This window comes from Cetorhinus maximus, chromosome 4 (assembly GCF_964194155.1).
Source record: "Cetorhinus maximus chromosome 4, sCetMax3.hap1.1, whole genome shotgun sequence".
Taxonomy (NCBI): domain Eukaryota; kingdom Metazoa; phylum Chordata; class Chondrichthyes; order Lamniformes; family Cetorhinidae; genus Cetorhinus; species Cetorhinus maximus.
This window is the reverse complement of record NC_135882.1, coordinates 125,033,728-125,057,852: the sequence shown is the minus strand read 5'-3', so window position 1 is coordinate 125,057,852 and position 24,125 is coordinate 125,033,728. Positions and strand designations below refer to the sequence as shown.

Below are 24,125 nucleotides of genomic sequence, written 5' to 3'. Positions count from 1 at the left end.
TGCTCTCCACACCACCAAACTTGTCATGGGAGAGGGCATTAAATTGTTTCATTTCAATGATGACCCTTCATCAGAACTGAAGAAATATCTCTATCTTTTCTCAGGCCTGATGAAGGGGCATCAGTGAGCTGAAAAGTTAACTCTGTTTCTCTCCACAGATGATGCCTAACCCATTGAGTATTTCCAGCATTTCTGTTTCATTTGACAGGATAGATCTTCAGAGGCTGTTTCTCCTGACTGGAAAGTCCAAAACTAGGGATCAAAGTCTCAGGATAAGGCTTCAATTGTTTAGGATTGAGACAAGGAGAAATTTCTTCACTGAGAATTATGGATCTTTGGAATTCTCTACCTCAGAGGGCTGTGGATGCTCAGTTTTTGAGTATATTCAGGACTGAGATTGACAGACTTTTGGGCATATAATCAAGGGGTGTGAATTGGGGAAAGGGGACAAGTGTAGTTGATGTAGAAGATTAGCTATAGTCTTAATGAATAGCAGAGCAGGCGATGGGCCTGCCGCCTACTTCTGCTCTTATTTTGTAAGTTCTTTTATTAGTATTAATATAGTTAAATTTTTTGCTACATATGTCGCCTCAAAAGCAGTAAATTAGTTGTAGTTGTTTTTCTCTGAATTATTTTCATGGCCGCGGTACATATCCCGTAAGCACATTTAACTCTTTCTCCAAACTTGTATGCTAGTTTCCTTACAGCTTTATGGCCTTACTCCATCTTATCACTCCCCTGCACTGCTTGCTCTTCTCATTTTAACAGCCATGCTGTTACCATATATGTATTCATTGCTCTGAAGTGTACCTTTGGGCTATCTTTCAGGATCTGAATTTTCCTGTCATATATACACATTTCCACAGATTTAATCACAAATGCAAGAAAACTGAAAAAAAAAGTTTGGACCCCTTGGTCTCTACCAAGCGGACTGTTTTCTTAGCTATTAGATAATTTGAAGTCCAGCTGTTAGCTCACTATTACATTACTACACAACATATGGTGAAAATAAAGTATAATAAATTATTTTAATGGTGATATAGGGAGAAATAAATACTTTTTGACGCTGAACTTTGTAACTCCTTCAGGCTTGGTCTTGAAGTCTAGTGTCACTTAGTTTATTCCAATGATCTGTGTTTTATGTTAAAAATATATAAAACATTTAGTAATTGAATTGAATTTCATTTTGTTTTACCTATCGTGTTGACCAGCAGTCATATTTAAAAATGTTGATTTAAACATGCAAATTTTGTCAGTTTTCATAGATTACCTCACTATTATGTGGTAGTTTTATTTCTTAGGGAGGGAAACAGGACATAAATAGCTCACTGCAGTCACATTGTGCTCCCAACAGCTGGTCAGAGATTGCTGTCTGTTTCATTGATGACATCTACATCCCATAGTCTCTGTGTGTCAAAGGAAAAAGGATGGTATAAAATGAGTCAGATGAAATATGTGAAATATGTAGGACAGTGACAGTTGTAATTTAATACAGACAACTGTAAAATGTTGATATAGAAAGAAAAATGGGAAACAGCATTTCATGAATGATATTAAAATAGCTAAGGGTGAATTTGAAACACCTCTTAAGAATTTTAATAGACCCACCACTTATCATGTCCAATCACTGCCAGATAGAAAGTAGGAAATAAAATACAATGCAATGCACATACAGCAGTGAGATCCCGGAAAATATGGACCATTTTCCTTATTTTGGGAGCCTCATCTTTTGGAAGGCAGACATAGACGATGAAATTCATCATCACCTCCAATGTGCTAGCTCAGCCTCTCTGCCGACTAAGGAAAGAAGTTGAAGACCAGGATCTCAAACCCAAGACAAAGGACATGGTTTACCAGGCAGCAGTGATTCCAAGCTTAAAACACTGGAGAAGCACCAGTGGTGGTGCCTTCGCAAAATCCTCCAAATATAGTGGCAAGAAAGGCAGTCCAACAGCAGCGTCCTCTCTCCAGCTAAGCGTCGAGATGTTGCTCACTCAAACCAGCTCCTCTGGGCGGGACACATCATTCATCTGCCTGTCACCAGACTCCCTAAGTGACTACTTTGCATAAAACTTGGTCGTGGTCGGAAACTCCCAGGAGGACTACAGAAACATTTTAGGGATGTCCTCAAGTCATCCCTGAAGAGGTTAGACATTCCCCCAGACTCACGGGAGACCCTGGCTTGTGACCTACCAAAATGGAGAAGGTTCATTTGGGAAGGCACTGAATACATCGGAACATGCAGAAGTGAAGTTGAGGTATCAGAGAGAGTGCACAAACCCCCCAACAACTCATCTTCCCAAACCTCCCAGCATCACCTGCCTGCGTGTGACAAAGTCTGCACATACTGCATTGGACTTGTCAACCATTTCAAAACCCATCAAACCAGAGTGAAAGCAAGACATCCTTGATTCCAAAGGACTACATAAGAAGAAAAGGACAATACTAAGTTAATAACCAAGGCGGTAGGAATATAAATTGGAGAACATCCTAAAAAAATTATACAATGCTTTCTGGTCACTACCACATTTGAGTACATTATGTCTGCTGATAATTGAGATACAAGAGAAACACTTGATGCCTGAAGGCAATGCAGAGAATGGGCACAATACTGAACTAAATAAGAATAATTTGGGTTTCACTTCTTGAATGGGGGCAATAAGATGCACATCAAGCTCAGGATAGAAAATCTAAATCTGAAGTATTGCTTCAAATTGCACCATGACAACAAAACAAGGTGGCACAGTTAGTAAAAGGCAAATATAGAGTTGATACCAGGAAGTTGTTGTTCTTGCAAAGACTGACCAGCACATAGAATTAATTTCTGGAAGAGTAATGAAGGCAAAAAATCCTGGAATGATTTAAGAAATTGTTGGTATGATTTCTGGATGAACTAGGATATACCACGAGGCCATTCTAATCTTATATCCAGCTTGTCATCTATGGTGGTAGATAGTCTGCAAAAGGAGGGAAAAAAAACTCTTTTAAAACGTTTATATTGTTAACTAACAAAGTAAACATATCACCTACCAAAATAATTAGTGCAAACCTCCACCACCATTTAAAGAAAAACAGTATCTCAAATAACATAAGTAATAGAGAAGGTCAAAGATTAAAATTGTAAATTTGATGTTGGTAGGTCCCTAACATTAGACAAGGGCTCCAATGTTTTAATCGGTTGCATGGTTAATGGACTTGGACCTTTTATATACAGTGCTGTAAAAACAATTATGGATTCCTCCACTACACTGAACAATTTTTTTAAAAGTATCATCATTGCAGTTATTGGTTCTACCAGGTGCAATTTATCCTGCACTGACGATACAAGCATTTTTTTAAAGAATGTAATATCATGTTATTTTGTCAGGAAAAGGTTATTACAAACCTGCAATAATACATCATACTGCACTTAACTGAGGCCAAATAGTTATCCTTTTCTGGGGAAATCTTCAACAGTTTATCCTCCTAAGGATGTTTTGGTGAGCCATGAGCCTTACTCTTGCAACCTTCCTTTGTCATGAGCTAAGCTACAGTATCTTCTTTTACCCTATCATCAGCAAGCAAGTTATTTCCTGGCTGTTGTTTTCACATTGCAACTTTCAGCAGTTTCTTAAGATACAAGAAATATTCTACTTGTTGTCTGCTTATATTTGTTTTACAAACTATAAAAGCAGCAACAGTTGCTAGGCCATCCTGTATCCTGGGCTTTAACAATGATAACTGACTACTGAAAGGTCTTTGCTCTTGCTGTAAAGCACAGTTAACATTGGAAATGTTTGAATATTGCTTAGGATTCTGCGAAGGGCTAGGAAACAAAATCTGCACATTCATCAGCCCTGCTGCAAGAATAGATTCTGGCCACAAATTATCTACTGCCCAGCAGCACCTCAAGAGCCTATGATATCAGTGTATTTGGGTTGCTCTCTTCCACTTTGGTTAAGTACAATCATTTCAACACATTTGGTGCTTACTGGTCTAATGCTATGTACCTATTGATGTTGATTGGTTACATTTTTCTGTGGCCAAAAGTGATGGTCAAATATGAGCACTCTATCTCAATCCATTATAAAAAGATGTTTAATTAGAACAATTGCTTTTTTTGGGGAATACTCTTTTTGTTATTCCTGATTAAATCTACTTTAACTGTAATATAGGCAGCTCATTTTTAAAACAAGTTATGATCATTAGTTGGGGATGTGGTCTATATATGAGTTTATAAACTAGGAATTGCTAGGAATATAAGTCCTTTGGCCCCAGTTGTCAATCGACATTTTTCAGTGTCATGAGGTGAGTGTAGCTGTCCTCAAAATCAGGGCAACATTTGATAGAGTACAGCACCAAGGAACCCTAGGAAAACTGAGATTAATGGAGGGAGGGGGATCAAAGGGAAATCCTCCAAATTCTGGAGTCATAACTGACACAGAAGTAATTGGTTATGATTGTAAGAGTCTGATCATTGCAGCCCCAGGATATCAATGAATTAGTTCTTCAGGAAGCAGTGCCAGCCAAACTTACTTTTTCAGCCAGGATTCAGCTTTTTGCTTGTTTGTACAATTTTTTTTTGCAATGTTTTAAGATGGTGGCAATTGGAGAGAGGCCTCGGTGTGAATAGGATGATGAAGCTTCCAGAACAGCCTCTGATTGTTCTGGAGTGGACTGGTTCAGCATGGCTATATCAGCTGTAACTCGGGGAGGGGGAAGCTGTCCAGTGCATTGGTCATCTCCCCCAACACCCCCTTTCCCGCCTCACCTCTACAGATTGGCACCGGATCTGCAACTGCATGGCCTGGGAGATGAGCTGGAGACGTTGCCACTCAACAGGGAGTTGAGGAATATCTCCATACAAGAGTGGGCAGGACCAACAAAAGCAGGCAGTCACCTCGGCCTGGAAATTTCCGGAACAGAGGAATAGCAGGATTTCAAGGTTGGCCAAGTATCTGGCAACGGGCCATGGCTATCCGTGATCAGAGAGCTTCCCAGAACTCCACATTTTGCCTCATCTCCATTCCAAATACACCACCAATGCCGGATACAGAACACAGTTTGGAGGACATAGCCACATTTGTGTTCATTGCTGGTGAGGGAGCATGAAGACCTAAGACTCATTCCCTATTTTCCCCTCTCTTTATTCTAGTTTTTGGCTGTGACATTGGCACTGCACTGTATTAACGTGGGTTGAGGTATTGTTGATGTAATCCCCTCTTTTTAATTTTGGTTATGCATAAGCAATAGTACCAAAGCAAATTTCTGTTGGGAAAATAAAGGTGTATTGATTGATTATTGATTGATTAAGCTCTTGCACAATAGATAATATTGAAGAAGCTCATGCCAGCAGAAATAGGATAACATTCGTTGACAAATAATGGGTAACATTTGCACCAGATAAATCACAGGCAATGATTATCTCCATCAAGAAAAAGCCCAAACATCTCTCCGAACCTTCAATGATGCTACTATTACTGACTTCTCATGATCAATACCTTGGAGGTCACCATTGATCAGGAACATATCAGCATTGTGACTACAAGAGCATAGCAGAAGACTAAGCTATTTGAGGAATGGCTCACCTTCTGACTCCTCAAAGCCTCCCCATCAACTACAAGGTCCAGTCATGAGTGTGATGGAATACTCATGACTGACCTGGATAATTGCAAGAAATTTCACTTCATCTAAGATCATTCACTTAATGGGTGGACGTGCTACTAAACACCTTATTCTTCATCAGTGATGCACTGTGGCAGCACTAAGGAGTTCAGCAGCACTCACCAAGCTCAGTTCAACAGCACCTTTCCTTCCCACGTGACTTGATCACCAAAAAGGACAAGAGCAACAATATATGGAAATTCAGTTATCTTCAAGTTCCCTTTCAGAGATGGCGGCCTAGTGTTAATGTCACTGGACTAGTAATCCAGAGATAAAAACAGAATTACCTGGAAAAACTCAGCAGGTCTGGCAGCATCGGCGGAGAAGAATAAAGTTGATGTTTTGAGTCCTCATGACCCTTCAACAGAACTGAGTAAAATCAGGACAGGGGTGAAATATAAGCTGGTTTAAGGGGGCGGAGGGGGGGGGGGGGGGGGGGGGGCGAAGAGGGAGAGAGAAGTGGGGATGGGGGGTGGTTGTAGGGACAAGCAAGCAGTGATAGGAGAAGATAATCAAAAGATGTCACAGACAAAAGAACAAAGTGGTGTTGAAGGTGGTGATATTATCTAAGAGAATGTGCTAATTAAGAATGGATGGCAGGACACACAAGGTACAGATAGCTCTAGTGGGGGTGGGGTGAAATAAGACTAACAGGGCATAAAAGGTATAAATTTAAAAATAATGGAAATAGGTGGGAAAAGAAAAATCTATATAAATTATTGGAAAAAACAAAAGGGAGGGGGAAGAAACTGAAAGGGGGTGAGGATGGAGGAGGGAGTTCAAGATCTAAAGTTGTTGAATTCAATATTCAGTCCGGAAGGCTGTAAAGTGCCTAGTCAGAAGATGAGGTGCTGTTCCTCCAGTTTGCGTTGAGCTTCACTGGAACAATGCAGCTAGCCAAGGACAGACATGAGGGCAAGAGAGCAGGGTGGAGTGTTAAAATGGCAAGCAACAGGGAGGTTTGGGTCATTCTTGCGGACAGACCGCAGGTGTTCTGCAAAGCGGTCACCCAGTTTGCGTTTGGTCTCTCCACTGTTCCTCCCAATGCGGTCTCCTCTACATTGGAGAGACCAAACGCAGACTGGGTGACCGCTTTGCAGAACACCTTATCTATAGTAATCCAGAGACCCAATCTAATGCTCTGGGGACATGGGTTCAAATCCTACCATGGCAGCTGGTAGAATTTGAATTCAGTTAATAAATCTGGAATGTAAAGTTAGTCTCAGTGTTAGTGACCATGAAACTATCATCGATTGTCACAAAAGCCCATCTGGCTCACTAATGCCCTGTAGGGCATTAGTTGGTCTGGCCTACATGTGACTCCAGACCCGCAGCAATGTGGTTGACTCTTAACTGCCCTCTGAAATGACCTAGCAAGGTCAATTCAAGGGCAGTTAGGGATGGGTAACAAATGCTTGCCTTCACAGTGATGCCGATACCCAATGAAAGAATTTTTTAGAAGCCCCACACCATCCTGTCTTGGGAATGTATTTTGGCTAGGTTAATATCCTGTAATTCATTACCCTACACCATTGTGAGAGGACCATCACCACAAAGATGGCAGAGGTTCAACCCTAATCGCCCACACCACCTTCTGAGGACAACTAGGGTTGGGCAGTATAAATGCAGCTTTGCTAACACCACCACATCCATCTAATTTTATACAAAGAGGAGCTGCGATCTCCTCCTTTCTGGGCTCACATTGTGTTTTATGGTTAAAAGAAAGAAAGACTTGCATTTATGTAGTTCCTTTAATGACCACTGGCTATCCCAAAGTCAATGAATTACTTTTGTAATGTAGGAAACATGGCAGCCAATTTGCACAAAGCAAGATAATCTGTTTTTGTAATGTTGATTGAATCGAGTTAAATATTGGCCGGAACACTGGGGATAACTTTCCTGCTCTTCTTCGAAACAGTGCCATGGGATCTTTTACATCCACATGAGAGAGCAAACAGCACCTCAGTTTTAACGTCTCATTTGAAAGACAGCACCTCTGATAGTGCAACACTCCCTCAGTACTGCACTGGAGTGTCAGCCTGTCACTGAGTCGTGAAACTGGCACGGCATCAGCTGCCCATTACAGAAATTGTCTGTGAAATCAGCAGCAGATTCACAACATCAATGTTACACCTGCATGGCAAGTTGAATACCTAGCCCTCTGAATTTAGGTGCAGTAGCAGATTGACCGTAGTTCACCAACTGCACCTTCTTTGAGGTAACACTTTAATCCAGGGCTCAATGTGTTATCTTGGCAAAGAATCCAGCCCTTGGTGGAGATAAATGTTGCAGCAGAAAATTCTTCAAACAAAGAAAACACATCATCACAAGAGAAAGACTGTCACTTCAGTAAGCATCCCTAATTTCTTAAGGTGTTAGGGTAGCTCCTAGCAGAAAATGTTACAGGTCAAAGGATTCCTACAGACCATCTCACTGCTGCAGGAAACTATGATAAATGCCTTTGGTCCATGTATTCGCCCAAAATTTACTTGTGTGCTTGGCTGCAGATTTAATGTTCTCTTGTGGGGCTACAGAGCCAGCCGGTTGTATCTGGTGGTGAATAGATATTTCATCAGGGATAAAGAGGTATGAAAATGTTAGCAGAATCCTAAGACTCCCTAAGGAATGGTGGTTTAATTTTGGTTTTATAGAAACATTCTTTAAGTTGATAAAAGCAGCAACCCGCAATAATGTACAGTCCGGTCTTATAGGGTAATACTTGCACAAAAATGCATTACCTTCCATGCTAAAGTTTTTGTCACCCTGCCACCACAAAAAGGTCCACATTTGGTATTAAAGTTTAGACTAGGCAATAATGATCTTAGGAAGCCTCCCCAGAAAGAAAGGCAAAAATGTTGGATATGACCATACTAATGCAGCTAGGGATAGCAATGGTTATTTCAAACAGTCCTGCTGTCCACTGGCCTCACCAGATGGAGCTTGCAGTTGTGTGTCACTTGTTTATTACATCCTGTTAAGATTAGTAGCTGTGTGGCCAGATGGGTCTGTGAGCACAGCTGTGGATACAGGAAAATAAGTGGAAGCTCTCTTGCACAGTCTTAGCCTCTTGAGATGTACGAATGTTGCGATTAGAACAAAAAAAGCCTCTTAAACTGTCTGCAGATGTTTTTGTTATAGATAAACTGTCCATAAATGGGCATAAACATTCTAATAGTTAAAAATTATACTGCGCTTATGTGAATTAATTTAACCAGTATATTTTTGGCGATGCTGCAAGACAAAAAAAAATGCTTCAGATCTTGTAATTATTTTCTATTTATCTGCTCCCTACTCTCTTCTATAACCTCAATTCCTCTGCTTACACTATAAAATGGTCCAGATCACAGTTTTTTTTTGACAGCCACCTGTGCCAGTTCAAAATCAGCCAGGATAGGATTTCTCCTGCCATTTCTTATTTTAAAACTAGGCCCTCGCCCTTTTCCAAGTTGAGGAGTATTCCACTGTCCTGCCGTGTTCCAGTGAGTAACACAATTGACAACAGGCAAAATTTTCCCAGAGATGGCACACTTGTTCAAATATTAGTCCCAGATGTGATTCAAACTCATTGGCCACAAAATTAGACTTCTTTGCGCCCCTGGTGCTGGTGCTACCTGAAGGCTGAAAATGGTGTGGGCCATGCTTCCAGCCATTTCCGATTGTAACCCACATGTCGCACATGTACAAGCAAGTGCGTTATCATGGGCATACTGTTTGTACACCGGAAGCATGAGGAGAGCATCATGATAATCAGCCATTCCAGCTGATTTCACAACAGTTTCATAAACTTGGTCTGCAGATGTGTAGTGAAATCCTGTGCCAATCACTCTCATCTGAACAGGGGTTCAGCAGCTTGAGTGACTGCCCCGCCACAAACTTGTGTTATTTAAAGGGACAGGCATCGAATTTGCAGGTGAAGTGCTTTTGACTTCTTCCACTGTTGCAAATTAGCGGAAATGCTGTGACTGGAGGTTTTGTGGTGAGCTGCTGCATACATTCAGGGAACCCAGAGGATCTGGTGATCCAACACTGCACAAGCTTTGGGGGCTGTGGTTGCAGTTCTTCTTGGTCTACAACATGGCTGAGAAATGGAGCCGAAGGTCCAGAGAGGGGAAATTTATGAAGAAGGAGAAGTTGTAGGGCTCTCCACAGAAGGTCCACCCTCCATGGGTTTTTAAAGAACATGGATTCATCCAGGAGGTAACAAAGGCCATTTATGCCAGGAAAGTGAATACACTGTTTTCTCCCCCAGTGTGTGATGCAGGATGAGACGGCATACGGATTTGCCAGGTTGGTGGTATTCCTGATGGTGTAGGGCAACATTGACAGCAGGCACATGGCTTTCTGGGCAACCCATGTCAACAGGGAGAGGTATAGAGTTGCAAGGGTTACCGCTCAGTTATTGCATAGTGAATGACTGCTATTCTGGCTGCAGCCACAATACCTTCATTCTGAGGCAGTCTGCTGTACATGCCAGCTTTGCACCTCCACAGTCTGAGTGTGGCTGCTCAGGAACAAAGTTACATGTGGCTGATGACCCTTCCCCTCCACCCAACCACATGAGGGCGGCAGGCATATAACGAGTATCAGAAACATTGTAGAGCAGACCATCGATATGTTGAAGCGCACTTCAGAGAAGAACCTCTGGAGGGTAGCTCTCCTATACTCACTGGAATGGGTGTTCAAGATCATGATGGTCTGTTACATCCTCCACTGTATCGTCATCCCAAGGGCCCAGGCATTACCACCAAGCATCTGGAGCCACTTCTGGAGGAGGAAGAGAAGGAAGGAGGGAGAATGCATCCAGGATGCCATGGCCCCGAATGGACTGCTTGAGAGCCCCTGCTCAGACTCTAGTTCCCATAAAACAACTTCCCTTTAACCCCATGGATACATCATTCCCCACTATTACATCCATCTGAGATGTCTCACAACATTCCCTTGGCTATCATTCTACATTAAAAGCTACCAACAAAAACCCTTCAATTAACACCTTTATCCAACAGCACATTCAATTATATAAACAAAATTATATAAATTAATAAAATAATAAAAACAAAACTGAACTTTTGGCCCTTGTGCATTCCCTTAGTGCCTGTTTTGCAAGTGCCTTTGCCAATGCAATGTTACACTCCACTGGCTGCAGTGTTGCTGTGGAAGGCTGCTAACTTGCACTGGGGAAGACTGCAGATGGTCTTGCAGGATACTCTTGGGCTGCTCTAGGCCTCGAGGACTTGGACTCAGAGTGTACCACCTTGGCATAGGTAACGCAGTCTGGGCTGGCTGGTTGGCTGGCGAAGGGGCAATAGCAAGGGCAGTGTTGGGAGGACGACTGCTGTCACCCTGAGAGAGGACAGTAGGTTCATGTTCCATGATTCCACTGTCATTCCTATGGGGCAGTACCTCATCAATCCTAATAATCTGTTGGAGCACAGATGGCTGGACTGCTCTGAGAGCCTGCATGTCCACTTTGAGCACTGTGATTCTCAGCAATGATGACAGCAACTTGAGCGTGAATGGCCGCAAACATGGATTTCATGACCCCTGCCTCAGTTTTCACTGCAGCACTGAGACATTGGGTGGCTTTTATCTTGCTGTAGTGGAAGCTGAGTCAGTAACCAGCAATGCTGCATCACAACTGGTTCCGCAAGTGATGACGTGGAATTTGCCACCACTTCAATGTGGAAAGGATGGACTCAAAGTTCTGCATGATGTCTTTTGCCATGTTAGAACCAGACTCCTCCATGCTCCTCGACAGTGCCAGTACCAATACTTCAAGCATCTCAGTGTGCTTGTTAATGGGCATTCTCATCTATGCTACCCCATCGAGTCCTCATCTGTGTCTCCTGCAGCAGAACTCATCTGCAACCTCACCGTCCAGGGAGCTGGCAAACAAGATAACCTTTCTCCTTGCCTAACTTCAGCCCATTTGTGCCTGGTGACTCACCACGTGCAACATCAAGTGATGGTGATTCTTCATCAAAGGTCCGTGCAGCCCTCTCTGTTCCTCCTGGACTTGCTGTGGCTGGGTATGCGGCAGTTCTTGAGTGTTTAAAAGAAAAAAATCAGAAGGGGAGGTTTGGAGTGTGGGAAGTGGGGTGGGTTTAAAGCAAGAGATCTGTGGTCACACCCCATCTGCTGAAGTGGGAGTTGAGAAGGGACATACAGTAGTAACATTGCATCATTCTGAATGTTCTTGGTGATGCTGGATACTGCCGGCTCTGTCGCATCCGGCCCCATGATGCAGAGCAACATCTACTCCATAAAGTTCAGGGGGAGAAGGCACTTGCCTGGTTCCCATTGGTTTTGTGCTGTGCTGTTGTGTTTTGTAACACCTTGACCTGAAAAAGAGAGGGCAGGTTGTCATGGTTGTGTAGCACTGTGTTTGGGTGATGTACATGCCATAGCTGAATAGCTGGAGCTATCTGGAGGCAGCAAGAGGTGGGTGTGAAGCTGGCATCATTGGAAGATACGTGAGGGTGCCGTGGAATATCTGAATATTAGGACTGAATCCTGAGTGCTGATGGCATCTGGTGCATTGAACAATGTGAGAGGTTGGTGATGCATGAGATGTCATGTGAAGATTCATTCATTAACCTTGACCACCCATGTGATGTCATTTCTATCAGCACTACTGCCAGGTCCTTCGGGATGGACTCAGAGAGTTGACCCTCTTTGCCACCTGTTCCCATCCTTTCACAGAGTGGCCCTTGAGGGCCTCCTGGTCCCCCATAGAAACATGTCTCTCCTGCTGTTCACCCCCATGACTAAGGCTTCCAATGTTGCACTTGTGAACTGCAGAGTGTGCTCTCTGGTGCTTCAGTTCCATTCTCTCCGGTGGCAGCAGTGACAATCAGCTGCAACCTCTTTGATTCAGTGACGTTTCCCTTTAAGAGGACAGAGTCCCTTTAAAAGCTGGAGGTGGAGGTTAGCTGGAAGATGTGCTAACCTCGCACGCTTTTAGGTCCCCCTGCTGTGCATGCAGCCAGCCAGCAGCATGGGTTGCACTGGACTGCATGCAGAAATCATGGAAATAAGGAGATAACAAAGTTTGCATCCTGCCTGCCTCAGCAGGAATGAGTGGAGTCAGATTGTGCAAAAATGGCCCTCAGTGAATTTTTAGCTCTTTGTTTTTTTGGTTGGTTGCTGCCCACTAAAACTATGCTTCCAGAAAAGCTCCTCTTACTTAGGTGTCAGCTAGAGAGAATATTTAGCTTGGGCCATGCCTGCAGACATGTTGACATTCTTGTTGACATTCTTCCTCACCCCAAACCTCACCCCTGGAATGCAGCAATTTACTGAAGCCTTCCATTTATTAACATGTTTAATGAATTTTTCTAGCATTAGATGTTTCAGTATTCTAGGAACCTGTTCTTCAGGGATGAAAATTCAAACATTTGGCGAAGGAGCTTGCTAAAACAAAGGAGAACTTTGTTGTGTTGCCAATCAGCATCAGAGTGTTGAAATTCCTGGACTGTTGATGGAAAAGAAACTAATGGAGTATCCAGTATCACCAGAGATGCAGAGCAGCAAAGAAAATGACCATGGAGTTTAGAAGTGTCGTCAGGTTCAAAGTGGTACAAAACAAACAGAAAAAGGGATGAATCTGCAGATCAATCGTCCACTTTGATTCTGGTAAGATTATATATGTGTACCAAATCAAATAATTTCATTCCATTCACTATATACAGATAACAATGGTAGATTAGCTTGATATAAATGACTAGCTAAGTATATTTTAAAATAATTTTCATATTTATTGTCCCCTTTTATCTGATCCATTAGTTTAAATAGAAAATGATTTTATATCTAATATACTTTGTATAAAAACGAGTTTTATACATGAACTGTTAAAAATTATAAATTAATATTTTTCACAGATTATCCCTCCACATCGAAGCCATAGATGCCTGGAGATGGGGAGAGATACTATCATGGTGTCTGAGAAGAAGAATGAATAGCACTTCAACAGAGGAGAGGTAGAATTGGAATGATTGCCAGAACTAACATCCTAGGAGAAGATGAGACTGGCAGATGCTTTCAGGGGAGGAAATTGATAAGATCATCTCTGCAAGAGCAGAGGACTGAGCTGTAAGACACACATCATACACAGTGATCAGGAGTGCAGTTCCCAAACTGCTTTCTTCTCACTAAGTGATAGAGATGGCTGTGTTCCCAGTTTTAAAGGCATTGAATACATGCACATGATCATACAGTCTGCTTTATGTCAGCTCTACATTAGCACTTCCTATTTCAAGTGTTACAATGGACCATGCATGTTTGCTCAGTAATTAACCTGTTTAGCTCAGTTAGCAACATGTTTATTTCTGGGCCAAACGAAGGTTGAGAGTTTGAGTCCTACGGCCGGACACTCTGAAGAAGTGCTGTATTGTCAGCGGTGCTTCAGGTGAAAGATTAACAAACGAACATGCGAATTAGGAGCAGGGTAGGCCATTTAGCCCCTCAAGCCTGCCATTTGATAAGATCAAGGCTGATTTGATTGTGGCCTCAACTCTACTTTCCTGTCTACCCCCTATAACATTTGACTCCCTTGTCAATCAAGAATCTATCCGCCTCAGCCTTACAAGTATTCAGTGACCCTGTCTCGACTGATTTGATATCATATTCGCCTCTTCAGATAAATTTAAAGATCCCATGGCATTATTTTATACAGAACAGGTAATAATCACCCGGCCAGTGACTTCCCAATGTCAAAACAGCACAAAATCCTTAACTGGCCAACTATCTCTGTCGCTTTTGGGATGGGATTGATGCAGTATGTGGGCTGTGTTTGCTGACTTATAACTGTTATTTTACGATGTAATATACTCCGTGGAGCAGCCACAACACCTGCACAAGGTTGATGTTGGGAGGTCAGAAGCATTTTCAGATCAGGCTGCATTTGATTGCTGGAGGTTCCAAATAGCTGCAAAAATTGCTGCAGCTTGCTGGTTCTGGGATGGCGGGAAATTGATTGTCTCCCACACTAGGCCACTTGGCAGATAAGATCATGCTGGAGGGAACCAACAAAGCCTGGAAAATGCTCCTCAAGCAAACCGGATTTTGAGTTCAGGAGGAATATTCAAAAATAAAACTTAAAATTTCCCTTGCCCATCTTTAAGTGGCCTGCAGTGGTTCCTTTAAGGACCTCTGGTTAGGTCACTCAATCCTTGGTGGAAATAAGTAGAGTATGCTTTACACACTTGTACCCTAAAATAATAATTGCTGGTGAGGTCCTATAGTTGGTGTAGGACCCCAATTTGCACGTTTGAACAGGCTGTCACCAAAGATAAAAACAAAAACTGCGGATGCTGGAAATCCAAAACAAAAACAGAAATACCTGGAAAAACTCAGCAGGTCTGGCAGCATCAGCGGAGAAGAGCAAAGTTGACGTTTCAAGTCCTCATGACCCTTCAACAGAACTAAGTAGAAATAGGAAAGGGGTGAAATATAAGCTGGTTTGTTGGGTGGGGGGGATGGTGGGAAGAAGGGGGAGGGTTGTTGGGACAAGCAAGCAGTGATAGGAGGAGATAACCAAAAGATGTCACAGACAAGAACAAAGAGGTGTTGAAGGTGGTGATATTATCTAAAAGAAAGTGCTAATTAAGAGTGGAGAGCAGGACAAGCAAGGTAGCTCTAGTGGGGGTGGGGTGAAATAAACCATGGGTGGAATACATTTAAAATTAATGGTCCTCTCCTCCATCACCCCCTACTCCTCAACCCCCACATACAGCACCTCCCCATGCAAACGCAAAATATGCAACACCTGTCCCTTCATTTCCTCTCTCCTCACCGTCCAAGGGCCCAAACACTCCTTTCAAGTGAAGCAGCATTTCACTTGCATTTCCCCCAACTTAGTCTACTGCATTCGTTGCTCCCAGTGCGGTTTCCTCTACATTGGGGAAACCAAACGCAGACTGGGTGACCGCTTTGCAGAACACCTTCGGTCTGTCCGCAAGCATTACGCAGACCTCCCTGTTGCTTGCCATTTTAACACTCCACCCTGCTCTCTTGCCCACATGTCTGTCTTTGGCTTGCTGCATTGTTCCAGTGAAGCTCAACGCAAACTGGAGGAACAGCACCTCATCTTCCGACTAGGCACTTTACAGCCTTCCGGACTGAATATTGAGTTCAACAACTTTAGATCTTGAACTCCCTCCTCCATCCCCACCCCCTTTCCGTTTCTTCCCCCTCCCTTTTGTTTTTTCCAATAATTTATATAGATTTTTCTTTTCCCACCTATTTCCATTATTTTTAAATGTATTCCACTCATCGCTTATTTCACCCCACCCCCACTAGAGCTACCTTGCTTGTCCTGCTCTCCACTCTTAATTAGCACATTCTTTTAGATAATATGACCATCTTCAACACCTCTTTGTTCTTTTGTCTGTGACATCTTTTGGTTATCTCCTCCTATCACTGCTTGCTTGTCCCAACAACCCCCCCGCCAAACCAGCTTATATTTCACCCCTTTCCTGTTTCTACTTAGTTCTGTTGAAGGGTCATGAGGACTCGAAACGTCAACTTTATTCTTCTCCGCCGATGCTGCCAGACCTGCTGAGTTTTTCCAGGTATTTCTGTTTTTGTCACCAAAGATAGATGGGTGGGCTATGTGCTTATTTACAGGTCCATCTGCAAATTGCATCATGTGAAACTTGTGCATTAATGGCTCTCCTTCTCTAGTTTACACCTCTTTTTCACCTCCCCTAATCCAGCTCAGAATAAGACAACGCTAACTAGCGCAACAATGCTGCAGATGCCAGATTAATCAGGAGCAAAAATATTTTGCAAACATTGAAACAGGACGTGCTAAGCCCTCTGCAAAAAAAGTTACATCTTTTTTGACACAATATTTGAGTTCAGTTTCTAGCACAATTTCATTTAAAAAATATTGTTAGGATGGTGGGTGTCGCTGACAAGACCAGCCTTTATTGTCCATCCCTAACTTCTCTGAACAAGTGATGGTGGGCTGACCACTTAAGCAATATTCTTTGTAGCGGTTTGATGCAACTGAGTGTTTGTTATGCCAGTACAGAGGGCAGTTAAGAGTCAAGCACATTGGTGTGGAACTGGAGTCACATACAGGCCAGGCCTGGTAAAGATGGCAGATTTATATCTGTAAAGAACATCAATGAGCTCTGATGAAGAGCCATACAGACTCGAAACGTTAATTCTGTTTCTCTCTCCGCAGATGCTGCCCGACCTGCTGAGCTTTTCCAGCATTTTCTGTTGTTATATCAATTAACTAATTGGGCAGTAAGTTGCTGTCAGCGTGTGGGGGTGGGCCCAACGCGTAAAATGATACGTGATGACATCATCGCAATATTTCAGAGGGCAGGCACGCTAAGACTTCCGAGGTGCACCCGCCATTAATTAATGGGCCACTTAAGGCCCTTGAGGCAGTAATACACAGCTCGTGCAATTTTCAGTGCTTCGCACGGGTGCAACAGGCGGGCAGGTAGCTCACATTTTTAAAAACTTCATCCACGGGCGGGATAAGAGCGGTGAGTGGGCTCACGAATGCGAGTTGTTAGCAACTTACTTTATAAACTTACTGCTGCTTGCTTGTGTGAGCAGGAGAACTTCAAATCTCTTCAGAGCTGCTTTGACAGGAATAACAGACTTCAGGTCAGGACTCTGGAGGAAACATGATTCTTGGGGTCTTGCAGGTTTCAGGAAGCTTTCCATTAGCCTGGGAATGGAGATTGTGGTCTCCACTGGAGGCACCTCCTATGAGGAGGAAGAGAGGGCCAGAAAGGGGAGGAGGCCAGGAGTCCATATTCAACCTCCAGGGGAGCCACCTTTGGGAGGACAGGCGCAGGCACAAGGGGCGCAGGATCAACAGGAAGTGCAAGGCGGAAGGGGCCGCAGAAGGTGCCACTATCCTGCTGCCAGGGTTTACAGGCGGCGATGCAGCTACCTCCAATATGTCTGAGATTCAGTGCCGAAGGAGACTCCGTCTCTCGAGGGAGATAATGGCCTCTGTCACATGATCAACCCTGAGATCAGCTCCAACTGTGTGGGTGGACACCCCATGCCAGTGGCATTGAAGGTCATGGCTGCCCTCAACTTCTATGCCTCCGGCTCTTTCCAGGGGTCAGTAAGTGATCTTCGTGGAGTCTCCCAATCAGCTGTCCACAGTTGTGTCAAGCTGGTGACAGACGCCCTGTTCAGGCGTGCACTGACATTCATCCACTACTGCTTGGACGAGACCAGCCAGGCGGAGTGAGCCAGAAGGTTTGCAGTGATTGCTGTGTTCCTCCGCGTCCAGGGTGTAATCGACTGCACACGTGTGGCCATCAAGGCGTCAGTGGGTGAGCCGGGAGCCTTCATCAACAGGAAGGATTCCACCCCATGAACATGCAGATAGTGTGTGACCATAGGATGCAGATTCTGCAAGTCTGTGCCAGGTACCCAGGCAGCTCCTATGATGCCTACATCATGAGCCACTCCCAGGTGCCGAGGCTCTGCAGTGCTGCAGCCCGGTTGGATGGATGGCTGCTGGGTGACATGGGCTATCCCCTCAGAAGGTGGCTCATGACGTCCCTCCGCCATCCAAGAACAGAAGCTGAGCACCGGTACAATAGGAGCCACACCTCCACAAGGGCTGTGGTGGAGAGAATCATTGGACTTCTCAAGGTGCGCTGCCGATGCCTGGACTGTTCAGGGGGCGCACTCCAGTAGCCCCCAGATCGTGTGTCGCTGATAGTGGTTGCATGCTGCGCTCTCCACAATCTGGCACTAGAAAGGGGGGACAGCAGTGGAGGAAAATGATGTAGATGCAGATGCACTGGCTGCAGACGATGAGTTCAGTAGTGAGTCCAAGGACGAGCACGCTCAGGAGAACGCTGAGGGGATAAATGCTGACCCGGGCAACCTCCAGGGAGGCAGGGGCACCCGGGAGGCTTTGATCCAACAATCCTTCAGCTAGCCTACCACAGATGGACCTCCAACACATGCCAGGGCTGCAGGCTCCATACTCGATACCTGAGAGCAACATCTGCCGGTTTAGGAACATTAACTATGTGCGTTGTCAATAAAGCTCAATGACAGACAAGCCACTCATAACTTCATGGGTTCCCCTTCACCTACAGAAGTAATGAAGCACCCAGAGGCTTGTTGAGAACTAAAACATTTAATGATTGCATACTTGCATATAGAAATGAAAGTGCATTAAAAGGTGTTGAGCAGCACACCTAATGAAAAACAACTGAAACAGGGGGTGCAAAAGAAAACCACCAGTGAGAAGCCGGTGTTGTGCCTATGGTGATTTACATTTACGTTTGCGGGTGCTACGTCTAGCTTCCCCCCCTCACTGGCACCGACATTTGAGACAGCCTGCTCACTCTGCTGCCTGTTGGCCTTGATAACCTCACCGGGCGTCCTCTAGCCCGTGGAGCCTTTGCTGGCCCCATTTGGGAGGGAGCGGCTAGTGGCATGGCTGGCATCTCCCCAGTCACCGCAGCCTCATCAGATGCCACAGTTACTGGCAGAGGGCGGGGGAGCTGCTGCCCTCATCCGGAGCGCCCTGAGAGGAGCCCGCAGAGATGACGGGCAGCTCATGCGCCAACGTGAGGTCGCTTTGGATCTCCTTACTCACCACTGATGGATGGACACCTAGCTGGGATACTGGGTGCCCCATCCATCTCCCACACTGACACTGACCACCTCAGGTCAATGCCGCTGTGAGGGCTTGCAGGTCCAAGCGCATCCCTAGGAAGCCCTGATTGTTCTCCTGGTGGAGCCTCTACATGAGAGTTGCCACTCTCTCCATGGAGGAGGCAGTGTGCTTGGCCATGAGGGTCATTGTATTGCTCATGCTCCACATGGACTCCTGCATCATGGAGACCATGGCACTGATTCCCTCATGTATTGTTGCCAGATCCTCCCGTACACCCTGTTAGACTTCCAGCATCTGCTGCCTCAGGGACAACTCCAGAGGCCCATCATCAGCCACTGACTGAGCATGTTCCTGGTACCCAGCAGTCCTCCGACTGCCAGCGCCCTGGGCACTCTCTGCCTCTGCCTGCACCTCAAGCGAATGTGAACTGCCCTCACCGCTGTGCACCAAGATACTAGCCGATGATCTTATCCCCACCGACGTGCTGGAATCTGTGCTGGTGCCTGCCTGGCTGAGAGGGTGTGATGCTGGTGCGTTTATATCTTCTGGGCCCTCAGGGATCAGCGGCAGTCCCTCTGCCTCCTGCATGTGGGCGTGCTCCAGAGAGGCTGAAAGGAAAAACAAGAACATTTGATTAGTTGAAGTCATTACACTGTTAATGTGCCTGCCTGGCACCTGGATCAGGATGCGCTCCTCCTTCCATTATCAATGGGAAACCCATGTTGGATGCTGAAACCAATATACAGTCAACAGTGGAATGTTTGCACCAACTGACATTGTGACCTCAGGGCACAGCTCTCTTACCTCCCAGTGCCACCCAACCTCACCGCGGCCGGTAGACCTGGGCGCATGGCACCACTCCAGCTCGAGTACCTCCCGCTCATATCTGGTCAGTATGAGTAGGTGGGCCTGCCGTTCGCCAGTTTGCTGCCATTCGACATTATTGTGTGCGATCTTCTCCTGAAAGGAGAGAGAAACATTGATTAGTCCACCCTGTACCTGCATTGCCATTGCAGCCTTGCCACCCCACACCTGAGTGAAACATTGCAGGGCTCAGCCGATTCGTGACCCTGGAGCCGCGATACACTCATTCCAAACAGCCAGGGCTGACCCTCTTGCCCAGATGCTACCTCCATCATATTTGCCACTCACACTCTAAGATCTTCCAAACCAACAAGCACTACCACCCAGAAGGACAAGGGCAGCAGATGGATGGCTACACCGCCACCTGGAAGTTCCCCTCCAAGTCAGTCAGCATCCTGACTTGGAAATGTTTCAGCGCTCCACCACTGCACGTAGGTCCAGATCCTGGAGCTCTCCCCCAAACAATACTGTGGGTGTAGCTACACCACATGCAGCAGATACAGGAGGCAGCTCACCACCACCCTCTCAGGGGCAACTAGGCATAGGCAATAAATGCTGGCCCACCCAGTGAAGGTCACATGCCGTGAATGAATGAATGCAATAACAAAATTCTGAATTGCATGGGGGTGCCGGGGGGCCAACCTAACTGCTGTGCTAAGTGACCCATGCCAACGTGGTACTCACCCCGATCACAAGAAGTAATTGAACCGCTTGCAGCACTGCACCCAAGTGTGTCTCACCTCATCGTGGGAGCTGGCCCTTTCTGCCACCTCCTCCCAGGCACGTTTCGTCATGTGGAGGGGCCTCCCTCTCCTGTCCCTTGGCATAAGGATGTCGCGCCGTGCTGCCACCTCCGAGGAGGGCAGCGAGACACTCATCCGAAAATCTCAGGGCACACTGCCCCATCGACTTGCCCTCCCACCTGGCCTGCTCTCCGAGAGCGCTGTCTGACATCCTCAAGTGCAACATCGGTGTTAGCCTTTGGAAGGCTGCCTGCGCCGTTTTTGAACAGGTCGCCATTGGACCCGGTAGTCATTGGACTCCCACCACTGCCTGCCCCTTCTCGCAGTCCTCGGGAGCGTGTTTCACATAGGGTGGGCCTTAATTGGCCAACCTGTGTAAAATGGTGGCACAGAGCCGATGGGTGGCGATCGGCTGCACCTCCGCCCCAACCAGCCCGCCCGCCTTAGGAAAAATTCACCCCATTGTTTTATTTTGATAATTGGACAGCTTGATAGTTAGTATTTCCTGTCTTTTTAAAAGCTGAATTTATCTTCCAAGCTGCAATGGTGGGAGTGGATCTTACATTCTCTGCATTAGTTAGTCCAAGCCTTTGGATTACTAGCCAGTAACATAACCACTACGCTACTATACTGTTTATTCCTATGGGATTTTCCTTAGTTATGTACATGTATAAGCTTTGTCTGATGCTGATAAATAATTTGTTGCATACTCTAAAGAGTGAAATTATTAATATTGTTAGTCATTATTAGTCCAGCATTGGTTAAATATCAAATTGCTTAAAGTACGTAAATTGTACTAGAGTTTACATGAAAGATAATGTAGCCCAATAGTTAAAACAATTACAGCAGATGCATATTTAGAAGAAAAGATTAGCAGCAGGATTTATTATTAAATTATTTGTTTATGTTCGGATTTAAATTTTCATGTTCTAGGTGCCTCTCCACCCAAAAATCAGCATGATACTTTTCTGATTTATTCAAAAAGTTCCTATTTAGCACCTAATAATTGCCGTAATTACTAATTTATTCAAATTCATCAGTTCTATTAGGAGCATGTTTGATTCCAAAATGGTGAGAACAGTGCACCACTGGTGTCATTTTATTGTCTGCAGTGAGTATGCAGCTATTATGCCATTTAGTATATCCCAGATATTGTCCTTGGAAGTGAACCTCATGTTTGTTTTCCATTTACTTTTACTTGTTAACGAGAATTAATTTGTTTCAGAATAGGATTATTTTTTTCCCCACATTGCCTAAAATCTTATTACAGAGGCATTGAATAAGTAAGATACATATCGTAGGACAAAATATCAGAATGCAGACTATTGATGGAAATGTGCCCACAAATTCCTGACCTATTAGGCCAATAATTAAATCTCCTTGTTCCTAACGCGTGCACACAAAATCATTCATTTTATCTTCACGTAGAAATATGGGTTTCACAAATGAGTTTTTACATTTACTAATCTGCAAAAGCCATTCTAACAATTGTTTTCAGAATGATCATCTAAATATGTATATGTTTTTCTCAGTGGTTGTATCTTTGAGTAAGTAGTTTGGCACAGATGTATGTAGAGAGCTTGTGATATAAGTGGTTTAGTTCTTACCATCTGAAAATAAAATACATTTCTGTTTATTTCTTAAAATACTCACTCAATTTAAGCAACTTTAATTAGGAAAATCATAGATAAAGAATTGTAACTATAATACATTTCCTTATGTTTCTTCAATATTAACATTTATCTTTTTTTTGTAGGACGTGACACTCATCATTGCAGCTATTGTGATTTTACTTGTGGCTATTTATGGTTTCTTTTATCTGAAACTCACCACAGAAGTCGACCTTGATCCAGACTTGGATGAAAATTAGGAAATGTAAAGAGACATTCTCCTCTTGTGGAGCATTGATAAACGCTCAGCTGGGATTTGCAAATGTATTTTGGACCATAAGTAGACTGTTTTGACTTTTTAGCTTGTAATTACTAAGAATTACCTTCCAAACATGAACAATTTTACATCAATTTTATATCAGCAGGTTTACAAGCCCATACTGTGCGCTCACAAGTTTGTATTTTAAAGTGTGTATTTAATTAGCACTCATTATTTTTGGGAAATTCAACTTATTAATGCAATGGAATAGTTGAGCCATATGTACCAGATATGTCCCAGATTCAGTCATGTGTGCCAACTTGTATTTCACAGCTGGGATGCTTTGCTCCAATTGTTCTCACTATTTCTCAATTAGAACCAAAAGAGTAGCAGTGTTACTTCTTCTCACTGCTGTAAGTGCATATATGGATATTGGATAAGGGTGTGATTGGACTTGGTTATAACTTGCCACATGCACAAGTAGTATACCAATGGTCACTGTCTCAGCTCACACATGGGCCTAGATTTAATGGGATGCTAGCGTGCCCGCTCACCTCCCCCCTGACCCTGATCGGGCGATTAAGTTGTGGATGGACTCCGGCAGCTCACCTCACAGGCATTTAACACTTGGAGGCACGTTGATTGCCTTGAGGCAAAACTTTTGCTCCCATCTGAGCAGGAAGTCCCGCTTCTGAGACCTGCCGGCCAATCAAACGGCCGGTAACTCTCTGGGTCCAGCAGTGTCACTGTTGGGACTACATCCCAGTCACTGACACTGAGGAACTGAATGGTAAGCGATGAGTGGTTGGAGCAGGGGCGATGGTTCTCACCGGGGCCAGGCTAACAGACCCCAGCGAAGGGATTGGGGGCCAGGGTAGACAAGCCGGGCGAGAAGGAACCGGGGAGGAGGTAGACTAGCGTGGGGCCCTCATATGGGCCAGGGGGGCCTGATAAGGAAGCACCTCCTTTCCCTGCTCACTACCAGCCTGCGCAGGAGAAGTTGCCAGGCTGGACATTTGACATGGGCCACTCCCGCCGCTGATTAAATCCTAGTGGTGGTGGAATGAGACCCTTAAATGGGCATTAACTGGCCACTTAAGGGCCTCAATTGGCCTATGATCTCCCACACCCCCTCCCCTAGTCGGTGGTAAAATTGCTGCGGTGGCAGGGAGCAGGCAGGTAGGTGGTGAGCACAGCGCGCACGGTATTTTACGGGCACCCCAGTCTGCAAATCCACTGACAGGGGGGCTTAAAATGCAGCCCATGAAGAATAAGCACTGAACAAAGTATTGGAAAGTATCTAATGCCTTTAGACATTTACATCAGGAAAGAGTCATGCTTGTAGGAGAGGAGTGATGAAAATTAGAAGAAAATGAAGTGGAAGATAA

The 24,125-nt window shown here is 44.7% G+C and overlaps 1 protein-coding gene across 4 annotated transcripts in view; it reads left to right on the top strand.

Moving 5' to 3' along the window:
* triqk (triple QxxK/R motif containing) overlaps window positions 1–23,464 on the top strand; it is a 109,270-nt gene extending 85,806 nt beyond the window's left edge. For all 4 annotated transcript variants that reach the window (XM_078540743.1, XM_078540744.1, XM_078540741.1 and 1 more), the window contains one exon: window positions 22,625–23,464. In XM_078540743.1, the coding sequence (XP_078396869.1) occupies window positions 22,625–22,738 (114 nt within the window). In that variant the 3' untranslated portion in view covers window positions 22,739–23,464. The remainder of the gene's footprint in view (window positions 1–22,624) is intronic.
* Window positions 23,465–24,125: the final 661 nt, after the last annotated feature.